At 51.8% G+C, this 23910-nt stretch overlaps 1 protein-coding gene across 3 annotated transcripts in view; it reads left to right on the plus strand.

Moving 5' to 3' along the window:
• Positions 1-23910, plus strand: part of LOC122382079 (epithelial splicing regulatory protein 1-like) — a 74782-nt gene that overhangs the window by 33582 nt on the left and 17290 nt on the right. For all 3 annotated transcript variants that reach the window (XM_043366988.1, XM_043366991.1, XM_043366989.1), the window contains exons 4-9: positions 3514-3603; positions 11691-11745; positions 12538-12648; positions 14969-15144; positions 19883-19977; positions 22542-22757. In XM_043366988.1, coding sequence (XP_043222923.1) covers positions 3514-3603; positions 11691-11745; positions 12538-12648; positions 14969-15144; positions 19883-19977; positions 22542-22757 — 743 coding nt within the window. The remainder of the gene's footprint in view (positions 1-3513; positions 3604-11690; positions 11746-12537; positions 12649-14968; positions 15145-19882; positions 19978-22541; positions 22758-23910) is intronic.

A 23910-nucleotide genomic window follows, 5' to 3' on the forward strand; every position in this document is an offset into this window, starting at 1 on the left:
GCCGCGATAGACATCGACCTCACGACTTAGTAAGCATAATGTATTCCTCCCGGCCGGTGCTGCGGGCCTTTTCGGGCGCTCGGATCTGACCTTCAGCGCACAGTCTGAAGGTCATGAGCCGTGGTCGATGGCCGGCAGAAGCCATTGATTGTGGTCCGTGATCCGACGGAGGCATTTCACAACGCCGACCTGGCCGGACCGGTTGGCGGTACCCGGCGAGCTGAACTGTAATCCTGGTAGTCCGGCAGCCTGTCCCGCAGCTTGGACGACAGTGACCGACAGCAAAGGCCATGTGCGACATGAGATGACGGCTACTCGACCAGCAGCAGGCGACAGCCGTGTTGTGGCATTAAGATTGCAAAAACGCCGATAGAACCGTTTGCTTTTACTTTCCAGGAAACTGTGGACAAAAAGGTGGAATTGTGGTGGGATGGTTTTGCGTTTTGCTTCGGCATATCACAGGACACAAAGGTTAGAAATGATCTTCGACAGTGGCGGCGGAAGGTATTCTAGGATAGGGGTGCAAACGATATTGAAGCGCCCCTTCCCGCTGGGCGCCCCTTACCATGCCGATGGCCGTCCCTGCACTGGAAAATCAGTTTCGCCCCTTTACAGGCGCCCATAGAAGTTTGCAGAGTGCTATTCCTGGTCATAATCATCTCCCCAGTAAAAAAAAAAAATGCAAAATACGCCCTAGCACTAGCCACTAGGGGTGTAACCGCCCATACGGACAGTGCAATTTTACAGGCCCCAATCTCGGACCTCCCTTAACATTCATATGTTGTAAACGGCAAACCGCCCCCGATAAATGTTACACAAACTAATTTCCTCTCGCATATCGGCCATCAGGCGCCCCTTTTTGTCGCATGGAGCCTGCAACGCTATAAGCCCTCATATGTTCGTGTTGGCGTTCGGAGGCTATCGCCTTCAAAGACGTCTCCATGTTTCTTTTTCGTCCCACACACAGGCGCCCCTCTTTCGCATGCAGGCGCCCCTCTTCCGCATGGCGCGCTTCTCGAGTAGCTGCGCCCTCCTAGCCTTTATCGCCTGGCAAGATAATATTCGACAGGGTCGGCAGCATTTGCCTTTGTTCAGATAAGGATGCCCTCCACTCTTCAGCATATCAAAAGATACCTTTCCCACGTCATTGCCACCCTCTTCGTGTCACAAGTGCCTTTATCAGTTCCAGTTGCGGTGTCGCACTGCTCAGCTTTATGGCTGCCGTACCTCTTAACTTCCTGCCTCCTCTACAGATTTTCGAGGCGCCCCTTTCCATAGCTTTAGGGTGCAGCTGCCCCCCTTGCCCCCTGCTTCCGCCGCCACTGATCTTCGAAGTAAATAAATTTGAAAATAAAACGGCTATGACGCAAGTAGGAAGAGATCGAAGGCCATAGAATGAGAGCGATGAGAGCCAGCCAGGTCCGGTCGAGTCGGCCAGCCCGCGATTTCGTGCTGAAATGGCGGATACACCTTCGCAGCGTGGTATCGACCTTATAAGTCGGACCGGCGAGCTCGCTCAGGCTCGCACCATGGGAGCTGACTGATCACCTCAGTGCGGCTCCGGGCGCGGCTCCGGCCCGGGCCCGCCTCCGCCTCCTCCTCCGCCGCTCCGGTGACCTCCGCTCGTCCGCCGGCCGAGCGGAGGAGCGCAGGAGCGGATGAAACCAGTTTGCCGCCGGCCGAGACTCGAGAACTGGCCGCCCGCAGCGCCGGCTGTCCTGGCTGGTCCTTTGTGACCAGGCGCCACCGGCGTGTGACTTTTCCCCAGTCATCGCACCGGCGCGGCCGTGCGGCGTTTTCCGTCTCGCGCACAGTTGTGAAGTATGGTCCCTTGAAGGCCGAGATGGTCAGGCTGGGTTGAGATACCCCCTGCCGGTGAGGCTCGTAAGCTCAACCGTCAGACCACCCTCGGCAGGCGTGGTGTTGTCAGACAGTTTTTCGCTAGTTCTCGTTTTCTTTTCGCATGCATCCGGTGCGTCATTTTTCCTCCGCGTGTGCAGGAAAATTGGAGAAAACAGACGTGTGATGCTGTGCAAAGCAGAGCTGTTTTCGCCACATGGAGACTGACTGCAGAGAATTACAATATGTGCACGACTGCTCAGTCTGCCATATTCTGCACCGTCCTGAGAGCTTGTTCTGAGAATTTCCTCTCCGTAAGCTGATTTACCGCGTACGGGTGAGGTGGTCCTTGTCTCACCATCCATAAACAAGATCCTGTTTGGCTAACAGCAAAAATGTCCAGTTTGAGGACCATTGTATGGCTAACCTTTGTTCCAGGCACTGTTTTGGGGTAGACACATGTTTATCGAAATGTTCTCTGGAAACATCAAAATGTCACTGATGAATTTGAGCTTTCGGATTTCGGACAGTGGTAGGTAAGTATAAACTAGCGAACAACTTTCCCTTTAACCCACGAGCCGCTGGGGGGGGGCATAAAGTTGCCCCCCCTTTACGTTTTGTGAAATATCTCCGAAACCTGATGAGCTACGAACGTGAAACTTGGCATAGCTTCAAATGAATACCTAGGCAATGTTTGAGGAAAGTTTGGTGGCTGTAGAACCTAAGATGACGTCACAGTGACGTCATAAAGTTTTGCCGTTTTCCGATATGGACCGTTTCTGATGACGCTGAGCATGAAACTCAACTGTAAATGAACTAGACAGCACCTGCTGTCATCCTAAAACATCTAACTACACTTTCATCTAGTTTCTGACCAATAATCGGTCCTTTATATTCGGTCCCATATATCTGATCTATCGTGAGGAATATGAGAGTCGCAAATCTATAATTTCACTTATGACGTCACTGTGACGTCATCTCAAATGGGATCAACACCAAATTTGGACACAGCCTTGGCTAGGTATTCAGGAAGATGTGTGCAAAGTTTCGCTTCTCTATCTCTTCGCGTTGCGACGATATCGTCGCAGAAGTAAAGGGGGGGCAACTATATGCCCCCCCCCCAGCGGCCGGCGGGTGGCGCGGAGGCCCAGCGGCCGCAGGGTTAATTTATATTAATCAACTGATATTATATGGTTATTGACCACCTTTTTCCTTCATATATTCAACGTTGCGGTCAACCGGCTGTTACAAGTCGCGCTTACCTTTCCAGCCACTTTGAACCCTCTAGTCTAGCCCAGACTAGGCAACCCGGTCCCAAGTTTTCCCCAACCTGCCCCACGGCTGCGCCCGACTGGTCCCATTGGCTGGCCGGCCCCCGTCCGTGCGATCGCCTCATCGATCGCATCCTGTCCGCAGCGCCTCCACTATCACTGCGCATCGTACCTCGCTAATGACCACCGATGGAAAGCAGCTCGGACCACTTCTTGCCTCCCCCTGGCCGCCCCGACTCGCCACCGAACTGTGGGACTGCCAGTTGCCCCACCGCCCGACGCAACGATAGCGAGCGTCGCGGCGCATAAGAACCTCGGCCGGGCAGACAGCTCGTCAGCCGCCTGGCTGCCGACACAATCGTCCACCTCTGTCGTTCGTTAGCCTTAACCAGTTTTTGTACAGACTTGTCCGTCGAGTCGGACCAGTCGTCAGATCTGGGCTCGAGGACAGTGCAAGACATGGCGAAAATCATGCAGAGGATGATCCACGACGGTAAGTCACCGAGTCAATGTGTTGCTGTAGTTGTAGGCGGTCAGGTGTGTTAGTTGCAGTCTGATACGGGGAGACTGGTTGCCACCCACACTGACACTGATCCAACTTGTTGGCTGGGGTCTGAGCTTTGCGGTTGCATAGCAGCGGAGCAATGTATTTTTACTCTAAAACAGAGAGAACATTATTTAAAATATTTAAATTCAAGAACACATCATTTACATTTATATAAAATAGCGTGCATTTGTAAGTCGATTGTAGATTGCAAGACAACATTTTTGGCATACAGCTAGCTTGTGTATGCTGTTTGTTGCCTGCAGAAAGAGAATGAGAGGAAAAGAGAGCGAGAGAGTGGAGGAGGGAGACGTTTTGCAGCAGTTGGAGGTGCCTTGTGCTCCGCCGTGTTCGAACGAGGTGCACCATTGAGCACAGCAGGTGACCTGAGCGTGCACTATGCACATAGTCAGCTCAGTGCATATAGTGACCAGCAGGGTGCATAGGGTGGTGGTCGGCGCTCTTTATAGTGTAAGGGCCGAGTCACCCCGGTCCCACAGCGGAACAGAGACCGTCTCTGTTCTGACAAGCTACCCGTGATCGATCAAACTGGACATTGAACACAGTCTCGAGAAATCGCTCAGTCATCCAGAATTATGGCTTATGCTGGATTATCGTGGGATAAAATATCAAAGAATTGGGCGAAGAGATAGTTTAAAATGAATCGTGGGATTACGGGTGGTTGGTATAGGGTACGAATTGTGATATGACATCGAATGCTTAGCGAATTAATTTTACAAGCACCGACCGATTTTTGCACATTGACTCCTTATCAGTTGAATTGCACTGGAATTCTAAAGTGAAAAAATATCAAGTCATAATGGGATGATCGTCGAACTCTCGCATGCAGCCAACAGCCGGTGGCTTTCAACTCGCGCTGAAGTTAGAGATTTGTGTAAAATTTGCATCGAAAATAGACGTGCATTGCATACTCCAAAGACCAAATTCGTTATAGCAAATCCAAGTGCACCGAGTTATCCGGGAATCTAATGAATACATTCATTGTCATTATGTATCGAAGACACTGCGGTGCAGCCACCGCATTCATGACAGTCCGGTGTTCAGCAACCCGGGGATTTTCTTCCCTGACCGCAGCAAACGGGACAGCACGCAAAGACGGGAGCTCTAAGAACTAATGTAACCTCGGTATCTCTCTACCGATCAGCCCAGCCTCTGCCGTGGCGCCCACCCGAGATATGGGGATTTGAGCACCTGTCGGACCACCTCCCCCCCCCCCCACACCCCACCCTAATCCCCGTCCGGACCAGAGGAGGCACAGCGGAGCCCCCGGGACCCGGCTCGCAGGCAGGTATTCAGTGCAGACGGTCGCCCACTACGGGTGTGTTCCGCACTGGCGCTGCAGGCTCGGGGTGGCCGAGCGAGGCTCGCCTGTATCCTCCCGACGGCGGACTGCTTGAATGAAAAATTTTCGGATGCCGCCCCGAATGGTGGGGATGGGTGGCGTTGATTTTGTTTACCCTGCCACCTTGGCCCTGGCGCGGCCCTGCCTTATGCAGATGGTGCGCGGCGGTGCTGGCACTAATCAGTGCCCAGTCTAATGTGCATAGGGAATCCCCGTGCAGAGGCGCAGACAGCGCTTTGAGATTCATCAATGCATCAGTTAAAATAAAAAGCACCCAAAGTTTATTAGTTTATTTTTAAGCCCCCGAATGCCAAAAAATTGGTGTGCGTGCGAACTGCGGAACGTTGAAAGGCAACAGCGTTTAGCCATGTATGCCGGTACAGCCTACCTTCAGGCGCCTACTACCAGCGCCATCTTTGGATAGTAATGTAAGCTGGATCGCCGATGGTTCGTCAGGAATAGTATTTCGTGAGCGACGCGTTGAAGATAATTTAGATCCTGGTCGCCTGACATTTAGGTAACATTAGGTGGTCTGATTTATCTCAGAGAGTTGCCAATAAAGATCACGCTGTTTATCATAAGTCCCTGTAGGTCATCGAGATTGATGGCGCCTGGTTCTTGTCGCATAGGTAAATTATCAATGGAATCAGTCATGGTAACTTTTGCAGAATGTGACCTTTTATCTATAAGATCGTTTGGCAGCACTTTTGCATGAAGTGTTGAAATAAGCTGTGTTAGAGCAGCAGTAACAAATATATCGTTTACTTCTCACTTTGTCGTTGATTAGGTATGGCTTTCCTGTAAACGATAGGTAGTAAGAATGAAAATTCAGAAAAGACCTTTCTGCGAGCGTTGAATTGATGTCATTTTAAAGGTGGCTGCGTTATTTAACTATGGAGTAGGTATATGTGTTAAATTAACATCATCAAATATTGTTCATTGCCAATGGAATGAGCGACAGGCACCGATCTTACACATGATACTGTCTCTCTTGGCTTATCATTTTGATAATTATCAAAACGTTCGAGACCTTTGGAATATGGTGTGATTGTAACTGATGCGCCAGCCAAGTTTTAGCTTAATTACGAAATCCCTCCGGTCGGCGGCGCCCGGGTCCCCCTCGACTCCCCATCCTCCCAGCCTCCCCGGCGCGGTGCCTGGCCTCGCCGCTGGCACCGGTGGCCAGTCAGCTGATCGGCGAACCGGAGCGAGACGCGCTGATCAGCCCGGGGCGACAACAGGTGCCGGCATTCCGTGCAAAGCGAGCGCACCTGCGCCGCCGGCCGGCCGGCCATTAATTAAAACTGCCGCCGGGGAGAGGCGGCGGGAGCGGCGGCCGCTGAACCCTGCCCCGGTCCGCCGGGGGCCCGCGGGAGGGGGAGGGGAGGGGACGGCGGATGGAGGGAGGCCGATACACAGATCCGGATTAAAAATGCACAGAACCGGCGCCAGATAAATACGGGAGATAAGGTCGACTGTGCGGTTTTAGTGCCTGGCGTCTTGTGGTAAGAGGAGATAGTCACGAGTCTGACTTCTGTGGGTGGGTCTTTCTACACTTTCAATAACAAATCAACGTATTAGTGTTGCCTAACGGGGTTTTAAAATGTTACAACATAGCAAAAAAGTAAATCATTAGAATCATAAATGGAAGACTCAAAAACCATTTGGGTTTGTATTCCCGCCTGCATCGCTCAACGACATTACACTATCCTGCAGTGTTGACAATCTCGTTTAGCCGTTACAGCACCTACATGGCACAGCTCCCTGGTTTTAGACGGAGGGCGCGAATGCGATACAACGACATTCAATGTCACCTGCACGTTTACGACTTTCGACCCAGTGGGCAGCACGCTAGCAATTGTAAGCGATACCATGTATCACTTGTTACACGTCATATGACGGTAACTGGACGCTTCATCTTGTGTGGGACTCGATAGAAAGGTGGTGAAAACGTTTAGGGACTTTCCTTTGCTGGGGGTTGACCATGGGTGTAGGAGCGCCAAAAATATTGGTGAAGGATGTCACCTGAACCCTCGGAGAAGTCATCTGAACCTTCGGAGAAGGTGCAGGACCTTACCGCAGTGGAGGGGGGGGGGGGAATTTCGTCAACTCCTCCTGTTTTTTTTTTCTCGCTTTGGATACCTACCAAAGGTATCCACTATCCAAGCATACCTTTGGAACCTAAAGGTATGCTCCACTGCTCTTTTTTCGTGACCAAAGTCTTACAACTTTCCCACGAGTAAAAACAAGCCAATATATTTTGATATTCACGGCATTTACTGAGATCAACGGAAATTTCTGAGTGTGAGCGGCCGGCCGACCGGCCGCGGTCACGGTTCTGCGACGCTTATATCTCAGCAACCACTTGACCGATTTACACGCGGTAATTTTTGTACGGTAGCTTCATTCCTTCTACCAAGTATTGGACTATTCCCGATGCATGTGGGTGGCCCCTTATGCACGTGCCACGTGCAAAACGAAGAGGTGTCACTTTTGTAATTGTTGCAATATCTCGGTAACTAGGTACTTGGCCGATTGCGCTGAAAGTTGGCATGTAGGTAGGCACCCACTAGGCAATGCATATCCATGTGCCAGAGTTGGGGTGCTGCTGCACGTGCGCACGTGCAGGGGTCGATTCTAGATCTCGACAATGGCTGGACCGATGGCGCTCAAATTTGGCAAACAGTTAGGGACCGGTTAGTAGGGTGCCGTGCACAAGTCAGCTGGAGGTACCCCGTCGAAATTTCGCACGTGCAAAGCTCACCCTCTCGCTCGCTCCGTTAGTCGCCCCAAAAGGCGTTATACTGGTTTATTAACCCGGCGGTTGCTGGGGTATTTCGCCACCCACCGTTTGCTGGGGGGGGGGGGCGTTAAACGCCCCCAGCCGATAACTCGAGAACCAATAGGCGCAGCGAAACGCACGAGGCGGCAAACGAAAGAACGCGACGAGACGCTTCAGATGAGTACTTTTAAGTTGAATTTTGAGGTCACAGGTCGGGTCAAGGTCAGGTCAAACACCTGAAATCGGACTTTCAGTAGCATGGACTTCAGGACTTCGCAATGGGCGCCTCTCGTCATAAACTCTGTCAAAACGGTGCACAATCCATCATATAAGGCCTACAAGAGTGTCAGCTCCATGTAGGGGTCAGCTGAGCATAGGTCAGGGTCAAGGTCAGGTCAACCGGCCAGGCACATATCCCCGAAAATCAAAACTGATATTCGCAGCCTGTGACACATGTTTTATGGGTACTTTGGGGCGTAGAACACGATGGTGACATTCATTTTATCATATGTGTACGTGTTTGGCTAAAAAAGTTCAATTTAAGAAATGCATGTATCATGGTCGTGAAGTAGTCGCGAGAAATTGCAAAGATTTAGTTCAAGATTTTGGAAAATGCGGAACGATAATCAATAATCGAAGATAGCCATTTGATTGGTCATGGTATTGGCAGTTCAATGGCCTTTACGGCATGTCTGTATGTCTATTTTGTGATTTTATATGATTTTTTGAACATATGCCGTTTTTGGTCGAAAACTCAGAAATCATGACGTCACTAAAACCTCGATATCTCAAAAATTTTCTGAACGATTTTTTGAAACTTTGTCACAATAAACTTCAATTAAATCCCTACAGGTACCCAAAATTTGGCGCGCCTGCGGCGCGCCGTTTTTATGCTATGGCCCGGCGAAAAAAGTGGGGGCGTTTAACGCCCCCCCCCCCAGCAACTCGCGGGTTAAATGGCGTGAATTGTGAAGAAGGTGGGCATAACACTTCATAACTGAAAGGATGGGGTAATTGGGTACCTGTTGCCGTTTTAGCAATAGCCTTTTTGTTCATCCCATTCGGCATTGCTTTTCTTTTTTTAACATTAGATCGACCGTCGAACCCAGTCGTTCTAGCATTGGTGAAGACCCTCACCTGCATTGCTCAAGATTGGTGAAGGATCCTTCACCAATCTAAAACTTTGGTGAAAGGTATCCTTCACCAAAGAGATACGTTGCTACACCTATGGGGTTGACTGGCATACCTCAGAAAAAGTTCCCTGTATTCCTGTGAAGCCTAGGAACTAGGAACAACATATTATAAGGCTGAACAGTTACTTTTGTTTCTATGCATTTTGGCTGGTAGCTTAAAATTTCCCTTTCAAGTTCATTTGTTGCCTTCACAGAAACCTCCCTCCCCAACAAGCACTGTGTTGTAATTGTGCCCGCCGGACAGTGAGCATGTTAACCTGTCAAAGAAATCTCGAACTAGCTCCCGTTACTTACCAGCCTGCAAAATTGCACTCTCATCTCTCGGTACCTTCGGCCGCATTTTTTTATTTTTGGTTGTCCACCAGGGTCACCCCGCTGTCAGTCACCCCGAGGCTAACTGCCGGTGGCGGTATAGTGCGGTCAGCTCACCGATAGTGAAAGTGATCCGAAACCACGGCGTCCCGGCCGACTGCGACTTGTTTCCAGCGTCAGTCCAGTCCTGTCCCCGGCTCGGCAGGCATCAAACGAAGGCTGCGGTCGTCCCATGGAGGCGAGAAATCTGGTCTAAGCGCTCTGAGAGCCGATCAACCGTGGCGGGAGAGAGGGGCAGAGCAGAGAGAAAGGGAGCGGTGGTCTTTGAAGCAAATTAATAACTTTATTTTGTTTTTACTTTCGAGTATCTTTTATTTAGTTTGTAAACAGGCTAAGGTATAAATAAGTCATTAGTTTCTGGAACTAAGCTGCTTGAGTCAGAATAATAAAGATATGGCAATAGGCCTCTATTTCTCTAAGAGTAGGTAGTTAGAGTCCTCTGGCATTTAAACCACCTCGCTTCTCCCGAACCAGTGGAGTAAACACAAGGTCGCCCATGGTGCGTGAAACACCCCTACTACGGTAAACAGCTTATTACGCTCGAGCGCACACCACGAGCGCAGTTCGACCAGCCTGTATTTAGGGCCTTGGACCAGCCCACGTCCCTGCTCGGACCCTCGAATCAAACCGACGCGTGCTATCTCGCTCACGCGTGCATGTATAATTGTGAACGACGTGCCGGAGCAGGGAGGGGAGGGGAGGGAGTGCGTACCGCGCCATGATTGCTCTGACTTTCACTGCTGGCGGCGCGGCGCGCAGTCACAGACAGGCTCGGTCGGTCGTGAGTCGGTGCCACTGACCGCGAGTCGCTGCGCCCCCGCCCCGGGCTACAGCCGCCGGGGCCGCGCCGGGCCGCGACGGCAGCGCCACCTGTGCCGCCCGCCGGCAGGGGGCGCTGCGACCACCGCCGCTGTCGCTGGGGTTCGCTTGTAAATGCTAACTCAGCGAGTGTCAAGGCAATCTGGTCGAGTCTCAGGCAGCACAGAGCTTTGAACAAATATTTACCAGAAGAGTTAAGCTAGACAATCCGAGGTCGTCATCCTGACGTAGCACACAGAAGATACTATATTATCATCATCAGACGTTCATCTGAATTCAACTTATCGTGACTCTGCTTCGTGCCAACGCGCAAAGACGTGATACACTAACTGAGCGTACTAACTCGCTCAGCACACTCCACCGCTATAATTTCGCATTTATCAAAGATACTTGTAGCTTCCTCACTCTTTATGCACCACTTATGCAGGGTGTGATGACTCTACAGACCACACACCGGTATCCAGGGCTTCACTCTTCGCTCTGGTTGAACTCAAAGTGGGAAATTATGAAAAGTCGCCTACCTACCCCTAAATATCTTGAGCCACACGCCATCCACGGCACCGGGATGCGGGGTCGCGATGACACAACAGTTCGCGACGCACTGAACGGAGCGACCCGGAGTGCGGATAGCTAGCTCACCCTAGAATGTTAGCGTGTTTTCATGACATCTGTTGCTCCCGATCGGTGCATCGTTGCCTGGGTGATACGGTATGTGGCTTTTGCGGCCCATCATAGACATGGCTGGCTGTACGTGCACAGTTATGCTACTGAAGCGTTTAGCATATCTCTGCTGGCTCTTGGGTGAGGTTCAGCGTCACGACCATGACACAGAGATCTCTGCTACCAGAGATACGGTTGCTTGGTGATCTGTTGAAATGTGACCTGGTTTGCAGTGGTCTGAGAACTGCAGAGGAATGGGTCCAAAATGGTTTATGTCGGTGTTGGGTGGTATGTCTCTGTTTTCTGTCTCATTGTGCATTAACCGGATGCTTCTGGCAGTGGGTGATCTGCTCATCTTTTGACAGTGCTCACTGCTTAGCCACCAGGCAGAATTTCCTACAGGCAGATTGATTATTAACAGCATCCTGGGGCACTTGGTTCGTTATAAACGCTCGGGCCAGTAAATAATCCTGCACTTGCGGGCTGGTTTCGATCGTTCTCGTCCTTAGAATTAAGCAGGCCTATCACCACGGTTCAAAGGCACATGTCATCCCTACACATCGCAGACATGACATAGCGAAGTCTGGGTTACAGCGTCTGGTGATCTTTGTTTAATACTTTTTGTGACACTCGCCAGCCTTCATCTACCCGATGTACCCTTTGAACCATATCGGCCGCTACCACGATGCCACTAGTGCTGACTGGCTGTACTAATAGTTCTGCCCCTGTCTGGCAGGTGGCAGGCTGGTCGCCTCGTCCACTGTCCGGTGAGCCCGGGGGCCCGCCTGGTGATGTCTGGTCGTGCCTCCTATCCGTCGTCACTAAGGTTTATTTTCTTGTGTTTCAGGCTGTAAATTCGACTCTCCAGAACCTATCAATCAGCGGTTGGAGCCAGGAATCTGGTGAGTGGCTATTCGTAATGGACGGGATACCTATTGAAGGATAAATAAAGCTCACGTGAACGAAAGGGCTTAATCTTAGCAATATTGAATTACAATTACATTTTTACATTAGTATAAAGATGTTGACTTTAGTCCATTGGTAGGTTTGTGCATAACCATGGCGATCTTAGAATGTAGATTGTCCTGTTTTCACGTTTATTGTGTCGAATTAATTTATGCATCTTTTATCGTCCCAATTTCCGATTTCATACCTAACGAATGGGAGGCGGGGTAAGAGATTAGGAAGGACGGAGCGTCCTACGGAAGGGGAAATGGGCGGAGGACGGGAATCGAAATGTGAAATGGAAGGGTAGATAAGCTCCCCATTTGAAAGGGAATCATGCAGCTCAAACATTCCGACTGACAGGATGGGCCTGGGTTTCACCGTGCAGAGCCTGTGCCGATTGTTCACTGGGACCCACCCCTGCAAACGAACGGGACGCAGCAGCCGCATCAGTGCATCCACCGGCGCTACGGTACCGGCGGGCCGTCCTTTTTCACCCGGACACTGAAAATACCAGTTCGGCTGACATTTACACAGTTGTCGATCTCCCTCGCTGCCTCCCCGCCGCCCCGGGGCCCCCACCCTCCCCTATGATGGCGGACAGGACCACACGTGGCCGGCCCGGAGCGCAGGGACCCGGGGAGGGGAGGGGGATGGCGCGGGGCGCGGGCAGGGCTCCGAGCGGGCCGGCCCGTCACCGACTCATTTGCGCCGCCGGCTGACGAGTCTGCCTGCCGCGCCGTCCGCAGCTCCAGAGAGGAGGTGGTCGACAGCAACTGTGTGGTGCGAGCCCGCGGTCTGCCCTGGCAGTCGTCCGACCAGGACATTGCCAACTTCTTCAGGGGACTCAACATAGTCAAGTGAGTGCTGCCGCCGCCGCCGCGCTATCGTGCGCGAGCTGACGGTCAAGAGACGCCGACGCGTGGCTGGGCCGTATCGCGCGGCCGTGATGCGTTCCAGGCGTGTTATTTTAGCCGGAGATGTCATGGAGGGACTGGGGTCGTATCTGTGAAATCCATGCCAGATGGTTCATTAGGTTCTGTGGAAACGTTATCGGCACAGTATTAACTCATGTAGGCTGTATTTTTATCATGCTAGCATTACCATTGTACGACCATTAATTATATTATTGTCACTTTTTGTGTGCTTAGTAACTAATGACTCTCAATTGTTTTCAAGCATATTTTCGCATCCTTCGCGGCATTTATGCGATATCGATAATCAATTCACCGTCGACAAGCCACTACTGGCGAGTCTTTAGCGCTAATGGTGTTGCGTTTTGCCGCGTATCGTATCGGAACGGCGCGGTAACAAAGCGGTCTGCAGTGGCGGCGGCGTGGCGGTTCAATACGTGGCAATAGCTGTGTGGACGGCGCGAACGGCGGAACAGGGATACTGAGGGACACATGGTGGGACAGTGGGAGGACGGAGGGACAGTGGGACGGTCGCGGTGGGACAGTGGGACGGTCGCGGTGGGACAGCGGGGCGGAGGAAGGGACAGTGGACATCGCGAGGAAAGATTAACGGGACGGCGGAGTGCCGGGAGGGAGGAGAAAGAGTGGAGGGATAGTGGGACAGCTGGGACGGTGGCACGGAGGGACAGCTGGATGGCAGAAAGGCGGGGCGTGGGGGAGGGAGGGAGACTGGGAGGCACAGCTGGTCGGTGGTCGCCAACCGGAAGTTCCAGTCATTTTACAAAGGATACATGAGACGGGGAAGGGGGAGGGAGCTAAATGTTCCGCAAACATTTGCGACACTTCGAGCTTTGCGAACTTCGAAATTTCGCCGAACATCGCGAAACTGGTCAGCAAGTCGGCACGGGCAGGGACGATACGGGACGGACCGGACGGGCTCTACGGGATGGCGGCGGGCCATTACGGGTCTCTGCGCCGGACATTAGGGGAGCGGAGTGGGCCGCAGCGGGGGCGACCGGTGACTGCTCGCCGACTCAGTCGGTCTCAGTGCGGCGACCATCGATCGCAGCCGGTATTGGTGGCGCGGCCCACGCCGCAGCTGTCAACCCGACACCTCCGGCCGACAGCCTTCAGAGCTGTCACACCGTCCCGCCTGTCATCGGGCCGAGCGGCCGGCCGGCAGGTCAGGGCGCGGTGGCCGGAGGTGGGTGAAAGGTCAGGTCAGGTCGAGTTAGGTTTAGAGTTAGGTCGTTGGAGATAATAAAGCTATCATGTTACGGATAACTCCCGTAGAAATTTAATCATCGAAAGAAAATACCCGAAGTCTCTCTCGGCGTTTTCCATTTCAGTAGATTTCGTTTGTGGCCACCAATGACATTTATTGACACGGTCCGTTCCCTGCGCTGTACTCCCCGGGGTGCCGTGGCCGGTCGTAGAGGTCCTTCCCTCGGCCGGACGCGTCGACAACCTGTCGCCTCGGAGCTCCTAATCGAAGCAATTACGTGCCGGCTCATACGGAGTGGTCGGGGCTCACCGTTGGCCCTCTGTTTTGGGGCTCGTTGGACGGTCAGTCGTGGCGCCGACGCCGTGTTCGGTGCACTGTGCAGAACGTCGCCAACTCCGACAGCGCTGTTTACCCGACAAACACGATTATCGATCTGTGAAACGCGCCCGCGGTGCGCTCTGCCGCGCGTGGTCGTGTCGCGCGCGCGCTCGGTCCTGCGCGCCGACAGAACGGCTCGCTCCGCGGAGTGGTCTGGTGCACGGGGACGTCTGGTCGGTCGTCTGTGTCGCGCGGTCGCGGGGCCTGGTGCGTCCCGAGTCGGCGGACGGAGAGCCGTGCGAGTGGTGAGCAGAGCGACCTCGCTGCGTCACGCTGCGCGGAGGAGCCCTGTTGAGACGTGCTGAAGACGCTCCGTTGGTCGTGCGCCGCGCTCGAGCTGTGTCGGGCACTGATAGTGCCGGCGAGCGCCTCCTCAGCTGATAAGATAGCGCGCGCCGCGGGACGCGACGGCCACTCGGTTGGGTGCTCGCCGATCGCCGATCGCCGGACCGACTCTCTGCCGCTCGCCGTCCCCCAGTGTGCACCTGTGTCGGCCCGCAGCTGAGGCCGCGCTGCCGCCGCCGCCACCGCAGCCGCCGCCGCGACAGGGACCAGTCGCGTCGCGTCCGCCGCCGCCGCCGCAGCACGCGCCCCAGCCATGCTGCCCAGCACGTCACAGTCGCACTTTGGTAGCTATCCTTACCCGTCCCCGTACGGCGCCAGGGGCGGCGTGGCGCTCTGTCTCAGCCAACAGGGTCGGCGCAACGGCGAGGCGCTTGTGAGGTTCGTCAGTCAGGAGCATCGCGACATGGCGCTGAAGAGGCACAAACACCACATCTCGAACCGCTACATCGAGATCTACAAGGCCACCGGCGAGGACTTCGTCAATGTCGCAGGAGGTAAGCAACTCAGGGAGGGAGAGTGGTAAATGGGGGAGGGAGAGTGGTAAACGGGGGAGGAGTCGGAGGTGGTTCATCGGAGGCTGCTTCAAGAGAAGCCCGCCCTGCATGTGTTTGTGTACGCTGTAGGTACGGGGTCGGTTGATGCCCGTTGATGGATAACTTCAGGCTGGCTGACGTCAGCCTCACGCGCTTGTAAGACATCCGACCATCTGACCAGTTGTTGCGCAACCAGGCCAATGAGTTATGAGGGTGCTTCCTTGTTAATTAATATCCTGTAACGCTATCTTTTAACAGTCCAAAATTAGCCTAAAATGAATGAATTCATTTCGTTCATTCGTTCATTCGTTCATTCATTTTAGGCTAATTTTGGACTGTTAAAAGATAGTGAGCATACGGTTATTCTTCTACGATATTCAATCATGCTGCTCATTCTAGTACTTCGCCTCCTTATTACAATATCCTGTAAGTTTAATGTTTAATTTGGTCAGTGTCGCTCTCATTTTGGCGTCAATTTATAATTGTGTAGTAATTCTTTCGGCAGCGATGATTATTTATAAATTATAATTCATTTTTAGGCATGATACGACACATTTTTGCGATACCTATCTGTGACAAAACTTATAATGGTGCATATTGTCTTAAAAACGTTTTCTTTACTTTGAAACTAACTGAGTTTTAGTGACGTAAGTAATTATGTGTACTGGCATCGTAAATATTCGGATCCTTTGGAGCTATTAAGTTATGTACATAAATTGCCCTCATGTAACAGTGGCACTGGTCCCATTTAGCACTGAAGTCTGAACCGGTACTAAATTAAGGGAAACATCCGAACATGTGTTATTTTTAGCGCAATTCTCAGGCTAACAATCAAATAATAAGAAGCCTGCAAACGTTTATCGATATAAGCTATATGAATGTCACGTTATCAAAATGAACGCCGTTTGAACATTAAACTGAAGCGATATCTCGGGCAATGCCCCATTCCAAAAGCGTCTGCCGTTCCCTTTGACGCATTCCAAAAATGCTGAGTAAATTTGTCACCTCACTCGCGTATTGCGCGCTAGTCGCTACGTAAGTGCAGCGTTTGTCTATTCTTTTCATCGTACGTATGCCACGTCACGCTACCAAAACGCGTTCGGTTGGCTGTCGGCCCATGTCGGACAGAATGGAGGGGGAGGGGGTGACGGGACAGGTGGGACAAGACACGGGGAAACAGTGGGGGGGGGGGGGGGTAACGCAGCTGCATCGATGTCGGTCGGCCCTCTTGCCCGTCAGCCGCCAAGCGGCCGTTTCTAATCAATAGCGAACACCTGAGGCAGAGAAATGGCCGCACTGTGCGGCACTATCCGCCGGTACATGTGCTGCGGCGGCTGTGGTGCACCGCGGCAAAAACGACACATCGCGACACGCGTCACTGCGTCAAGATTGCCACGCAGCACTACGCCATCTGACGGCCGCGCCGTGTGCGTGTGCATTTTGCACTGTGCAGTGTGCAGAGCACCATGCACTCTGTATCTACATATACGGACGGTTAAGTGTGCTGATGCAAAGCGACGGCATATGCCGGTGCGGTGACCATCTTTTACCTTCTTTCCCTTTCTGATCCCTCCCTGCTCCCTATCCCCACTGGTGACCTGGCGTAATGAAGGTCGCACTAGATGCAGTGACGTGGAACACTTGGGTTTTCGAGAGCGCGCTGAGGTGGAAAACCACCGCTTTAGCCCGGCTAACGGCCGATGTGACATCGTCTAAACGTCAGAAGTGCACTTTTTGCAATCGATCGATAGGTTTGCCGTCGGGAGAGGGGGAGGGGAGGCAAACGTCAGCCCGCTGTGCACGCGGTATATGACTGTTTGCCGCAGGAGTGGGGGGTAGCACTGAATAGTGTGTAGGGTGTCCCACATAGGGTGGCCTATAGCACCTCGGTCCGAGTAACTCGCCGGTCTGAACACGCGTCTTGTTTGGGTTATGGCCTTTGACTGTCGGGGACGTGGCGAAGGCGTTTTTAGGCCAAGGACGTTTCATTGTTCGTGTATATTCACAATCGGTTCTCCAGACGTATGGAAGTTAATTGTGAACGGTATTGTTTCTCAGAGGTCGATTATTTGCTTTCAAAAAGTGAAGACGATATAAACTACTAATATGTTCGGCACTATTACTTTCCGCGAGTGGTAAAGGTTAGGTATTTTTACATGCTTACAATTAAATATCACCTAGGTACTTGATGCTAAGGGAGCATTAATTGTACAATAAAGAAACGTTTCAGTAGGTGATAAAAGTAAGCGAAAATATAGTGCTGACTGCTGATGTCACGAGTACCTAATTATGCCCCTCTTGGTCCCATATAATACTTAGTCATTCATCTATTTTTGCAAAAAAAAAAATGCATTCCGAATTAGTTTCCATAACGTCCGGTGGTAATAAAATGTTTCCATAAATTACGAGCGCGTCAGAAACTGACATAGCCACTCTCGCACGCTGTGGAGTGTTTCCACGGCCGTCCGTTGATCGCTCGGCCGGCACAGTGTTTGGTCCCAGTCCCTGACCGTGGCCTGGTAGCTGCAGCACGCCTCGACCCCGTCTTGGCACGTTCCACTGATAGGTCAGCAGGCCGGCCGGCACACAGGACGACAGGGAGCGCGTCGGCTGGCCCGAGGGCCCCGAGGGTACCCAGGGTCCCTCCGTGACCGTGGAGATTACTTCGCCGGGTTCAAGGTCCATGTGGCACGGAAGAATGTTCACGCGGAGAGTGGTATCGCGTGTGCAGCTGCATGTCTCCGGGTGTGGGGGAGTTATCCAGGCCACGTGGTATCGGGGTGGACGGGGTCGCCTGTTGCCACATGGGTCTTGTCAGAGCGTCAGAGTACGAAGTCCGTACCACGGGAAGGATCATTCGTTGGGGTCTCTTGGAATGTGCTATTGAATGTTTTCCAGTTTCATCACCCAAGCCTGGTCCCGTGACTACCTCATGTCCTAACCGCGGCTCTCCCTTCACCCGTCAGCGTCCCACGTGGTGCGGGCCCGTCAGCCGACGGCGGCCTAGCGTCGACGCGTGATCGCACACACACCCACACACACACAACCACCAGACTCGGCCCCAGTCCCAGCCCCAGCCCCAGCCCAGCCCAGCCCCAGCCGACCGGCCGACCCGAGGACCGGCCGCCCCTCCCCTGCTATAAAAACAGGCCCCTCTGTGGCCATCTGGAGCGCCACGTAGCCCTACGGTCCTCGGCAGTCCCCGGTGGTCCCTGACGGTCCCTGGCTATCCCCGACCGCCGCGACGGTCCCTGGCGGTGCGCTGTACGGTATTTGGTTAGCTACGGTCCTGGTGGTCTCTGATCGTCTCTTATTGTCTCGGATGATCTCTGATGGTCTGCGATGGTCTCAGGTAGTCTCTGATGGTCTGACGGTCAATCTCCCAAGATATTCGTGGTCCTAGAGAAGACTGGCTCCATGGTGATTCCCAAAGATCGGTTGACTGTGTATCGGTCCTCACATTTCCATGCAATCCCCATCTGCTCTCATAAAGCACGGCTCAGAGTAAGAGAACGCTTCTGGTCTTCTTGGCTTCTTGTCTTCCTGCCCGTCCCCACCTCCCTCGATATGTTGTCGGTCGGCCTTTCGTTTTGTTCGATACAAGTCACACGGACCGTAAAGGCCAGAACTAGCCGTCGGGGTGGCTGATAATGGAGGGGAACTCGTCGGTTTATGGTGTTTTACAGTCGCGGGTGCGACCCGTGTGATTGATTTGACGGGTGGAATTGCGTGATTTATTGGTGTTGTTGCCATATGAGGGTTTCGTTTTGAGCATGGGTAACACGCTCTTGCGCGTAGCTCGAAATTGACAATGTTGGCTTAGCATAAAAACGACTAAACGTTTCTCATGCTTAACGAATATATTACTGGTTTGACATCTTACTACTACGCAAAGCTACCAATAGTCGCTTACCTTGTGTCACATTATTCGTTTGCACATAGGTAGCTCTATTTATCCGATGCCGTTTTCATAAGATAAGGCAATAAGATCGATAGTGTCTGGCGACCTCTAATATCCGTATGGCGAGATTTGATCTATAATATCAAGCGCTCTCTACTGATCTGTACAAAGCTGTACCGATTGACGCATGTCAGTGCGATGTTCGGACCAATGGTTCCAGACCGGACAACTCACTGCCACCAGTCCTCCCTCGGCCTGTCCCGGCCTGTCTCTGGCCAGGACTGAGGTCCTCCAGTGACACTGACCAGTAGTGACCTCACACTCTCCCCGTCCCCTCCCCGCCTCTGCAAATATGTAAATGTTTATCTTCATGGCCTTCTATTAGGCGGCGGCCGTGGTGTTGGGATGGTGTCGACAGGCTCGGAGCTGGAACACGCCGGCAAACCGCTGACCACGCTCGCCGATCACGGGCTCAAATTGTTGATCTTAGTTGTGCTGCTCACTGTCAGCGGCCCGCACAGGATGGAAGGGTCCTACCAGACCGTCTCGGGGGAACAAATTCCAAAAAGACCACAGAAGTCGGGTCACGGGTGGCAGCTCTGCAACATGTTTAATCCGCACAAGTAATCATTGAGGCATGGTGTGTCGCCCGTTTAAATTCCACTAGCATTGTCATGTTCAATTACGGTGATTGACTCCTAAAGAATAAATTGTTCTCACATTTGGCATGGGTTTGTCGAGAGTTTCCAATTGTTTCGGAATCGACCGGTGTTACTAACGGCGTGTTTTTATTCCCAGGTGTAAATACCGAGGCCCAGGAGTTCCTGAAGCTTGGTGGGCAGGTCATCGTTCGAATGCGGGGGCTACCCTACGACTGCACAGCAAAACAAGTGGTAAGTCAGATGATTGCCACCACTCGTTGTCTTTGTGGAATGATGATTAAATTCGCACACGGTCTTATATTGTCTTCAATATAGCAGAGACGGCTAGGATTGTCATGAACGCCAGGCAAAAAAAAAAGCGTTGTTGAATATCTAAGCAGGCAGCTGGAATGGTGATCTGATGAAAACGAAAAAAAAACATTGACATAATGATCCTTGACAAAACGCATATTGAATTCATTCTCTACTCAGCTACTTCTTACCATCGACCCTGGAGGAGAGGAGAGGTCTCTGTTTAAATAGCCGTAAGTCTGCGGCGGCGGCGGCGGCGGCGGCGGCGGCGCTGTTTATTGGTTGACTGCACGCCGTCGCCTTATCTCGGCGCAGGGCCCGATGTTTACCGAACTCGGACCTTGACGGGCCGAGCCAGGCCCCCGGTCACTGGTCAGCGCGCGGGCTCATAGCTCGCCGCAGGCGCCCGATTCGCGCGTGAGAGGGACGGCGCTCGGCGCGTCACAGGCCACGCCAGCAGCCGCGCTGACAAGAGACGGCGTGAACTGACCTTTATCTGCGGATCACTGGTAAACCGACCTTTAGACGGGATCGTTGAGTGGAGTACGTCATACTGATTTTGAACAGCAGAGTGGACGTTTCGGTGTCAGGGCAAGTCAGTTAGACGCAGACATTGGTAATACTATGTTACCACTACAATATCGTTTATTGCTTGAATTCAAAACGAATTAACAAGAAAAAACGAGCGTTATGTGAAAGATAAACTGCTCAATTATTTGTCGTTAAGTGTTGATAAAAAGATGTTCATATTGATGATGCTGGCTTATCCCATTGTACAAACAACGCCATAGAACATTGGTCCCACTCCTCGTTAAAAAAGCAGGTGCTTGCCTAGGTATCTATACAATATAGCTTTGTATTAATGTCGCTATTCGCTGCCTATCGCCGTGCTCGATGCCAAGTTTCTTTTTCCTATCGGAGCTCAGCAAACAAGATAGATCCCTCGAGGGCCGGTAGTCTATCGGCAGACTTTGGATTCGCTGACAGCCTGCAGGCGATTGGAGGGATGGCAGTGGCGGCGTACCGGGCAGCGAAAACGCCATGTGGCTATCGGGCGCTCTGGGAGACGTACTTTGCCGTGCTGGTGATCGTTCAGAGATACGCGCTTAAAGGGACCCTCCCACCTTCAAAAAAGTTAATGAATTGGCATGAAAGTGATGTCGCTCGGTTCAGAAAGAGCAAAAACGAATATCTACCAAATTTCATCGAAAAATATTCACCGGTTTTCAAGATATTAGACTTTTACTTTTGTTTACTTTTTGGGATCTCCGCTGTTCCTAGCGACTTTATTTGAAAGTGCGGCATTTGTTGCGCGCAAAGCAGCATATACCACTGCGTGCTACCAAACGTTTTAGTAAAAGATTTAAAATCGTTAGATCTCCGCTGACGTCACAAATTCTAAGGGGGCATACCAATGCATTAGCCCCTTAGAATCCGAAAACTGCAAGTTTGAAATTCGATATCTCCGAATTAAAGCATTTTTCGATGTTGTGAGTGCCCAAACCGGTATTTTCAGGCCATGGCCACCAATTTGGCTATCTCAACTCAAATCTAATGTTAAGGTGGGAGGGTCCCTTTAACTCAGACATGCACTGTAATGATATTACTTTTCAAAGAAAAATACCGTTGGTGATCATCCTCAAAAACCCATGTGTTTCGCAACTGTAAAACTGAAATTTCGCGTGGTTTTGTAACATTGTCTCCCAAGTGGCCGTTAATGCCTATGTTGAGCCATCTAAAAAGCGAGGGTCGTTATCAGCGGTTCACTATCGTCGTTACGTCTCAGGGTTACGAAATCAGAACCTTGCACTCAGAGGAACGTCATATTTACGCAAAACGTCCAGTCGCGCAAGGGCGTTGTCAGAAATTCGAGTTTAACAATGCTTGAGCGAACTAGCAAGTAATTAAGTTAAACGTTTGTCTTTGTTGAAAATGCACGATTTCATTTGATGTTGATAGAAAGAGGTTGCTGCACCAGATTCGCATAACCAAATCGTCGAAAACCCGGTAGGAGAGTCTGATCAGGCGCTCTTGCTGTCCTTCCCTTATGTGACTGCGCATTTGTTCGCGTGGCGTGTCTCTCTGACATTACCCAACAGCGGCCTCTGTAAGCTATCTTTCGAGTAGCCGCTCAACAGTATGGTAACACGTCATTCGTCTCAAACTCCACGGCAGATGACCCTTGTCGATCCCTCTAGGAGGCGAAATAATGCGTACTCATGCCTAAATGATTGTAAAACGATAACCCGATAATGGCCCTTTTCTTGACTCCGTAAGTGTGATGACTAGATCATTCGAGCTGATCTGTGATATCGCATTGTGTCACACCACCTCAATAGAAATTATAAAGAAAACGTGGAACAGTGATACGTCTCTCATATGGCTCTTAGCGTTGTTTTTTGCGTTCCATTTAGCGTCTCGTTGAACCAAAGACCTCTGTGGACTGGAATACAGAGGTATATTAAGTGTTTAACTGACACGGTGTTTCTTGTCTCGTTCTTCAGCTGGAGTTTTTCGAGGCCGGTGAGTCAAGCTGTCAGGTAATGTTCGCCGAAAAGGGTGTGCTGTTCGTCAAGAAGCCCGACGGCAGGGCCACCGGCGACGCGTTCGTTCAGTTCGAGAACGAGGACGACGCTCCGAAGGCGCTCAGCAAGCACCGTGAGATCATCGGCTCGCGGTACATTGAGCTCTTCCGGAGCACTGTGGCAGAGGTGCAGCAGGTCAGTCGCCCGGGGTCACGGGTCAATAGGGTCAGCAGAGGTCACAAGGGTCTCGAGGGTCAACAGGGGTCACTGGCGATCAGCGGGGACGGTATAAGGGGACAGACTAGGGTCAACTAGAGTCTAAAGGAGGTGGCATGAGACTGGAAGGAATTGAATATTTTTTGCCTGTCTTGGTTCCTTAGACGGTCAATGACTTGCGGCGTGATAAATGGCGCTAATGAAAATAGTGAGAATATCATTCATTGTGCCATACGCCAAATTGACTATAGTCGAGTTTACATGACCGTAATAAGATGTCAATTTCATTGAACTCAATTTCAATTTAATATTTCTATGGTATCGCTCCATAGGTATCTCGCCCCTCCCTACGTTACAGCGGTCCATTTAGCCGGAGTGCCGACCGCCCCTACCCTATCATGATCTACACGTGTTGTCGCTGTCAACAGCGTGGGTGTTTGGGGGGCTTCACTTCACCCCGGCACCCACGCAGCTGTCAATTGGAGCAGCCGATTATGGCTTCACTTATGACAGAGCCGTGTTATGCGGTGGGCGTTTGTAAAGGAAGGGATCTACTATTACCACATGTGTGTAACAAACAAAAGGATAACTTGCACTTATATCGTTATTCTTGCGTGGATGTTCCTCCGATCGGCTTTGGCAAATGGAACGGACGTGTGCAACTATTAGAAATATTCCTAATTGCCTTTAAAGTGTTTATTCTAAACGATTTCCTCTGATGCCATTGAGTCAGCCTTCGTTACAGAACTGGCTGTTGCGTAAACTTCAAGCTGAAGAAGCATTGATTTATTGGCGCTGTTTGTGGCTTCTTCGCTTTTCACTTCGGCGCCTCCATACACTATTTAATCGACTTTATTGTGTCGGCTACAGGGTCGATAGCTATTCGCTAGTATGCAACAGCTATTCTAACTTTTAATAGTAAGCTGTTCTAATAGCTGGTCTTCTGCGGTTGTGGCGGGTGGCTGGGTCAGTACGGCAGTGGCTTTGGCTGGGACGACTGTGGCTGTGACTGTGTCTATACCTTTGGCTGGGACGACTGTGGCTGTGGCTATGGCTTGAACGGCGTCTATGCCATGCCTGCGGCGCGGAGTGACGGCGGACGCCACAAGTGCGCGCTCCTCGGCTCGTGGCA

Source organism: Amphibalanus amphitrite, unplaced genomic scaffold (genome assembly GCF_019059575.1).
Source record: "Amphibalanus amphitrite isolate SeventyFive unplaced genomic scaffold, NRLGWU_Aamphi_draft 000133F_arrow, whole genome shotgun sequence".
In the NCBI taxonomy this organism is placed as follows: Eukaryota; Metazoa; Arthropoda; class Thecostraca; order Balanomorpha; family Balanidae; genus Amphibalanus; species Amphibalanus amphitrite.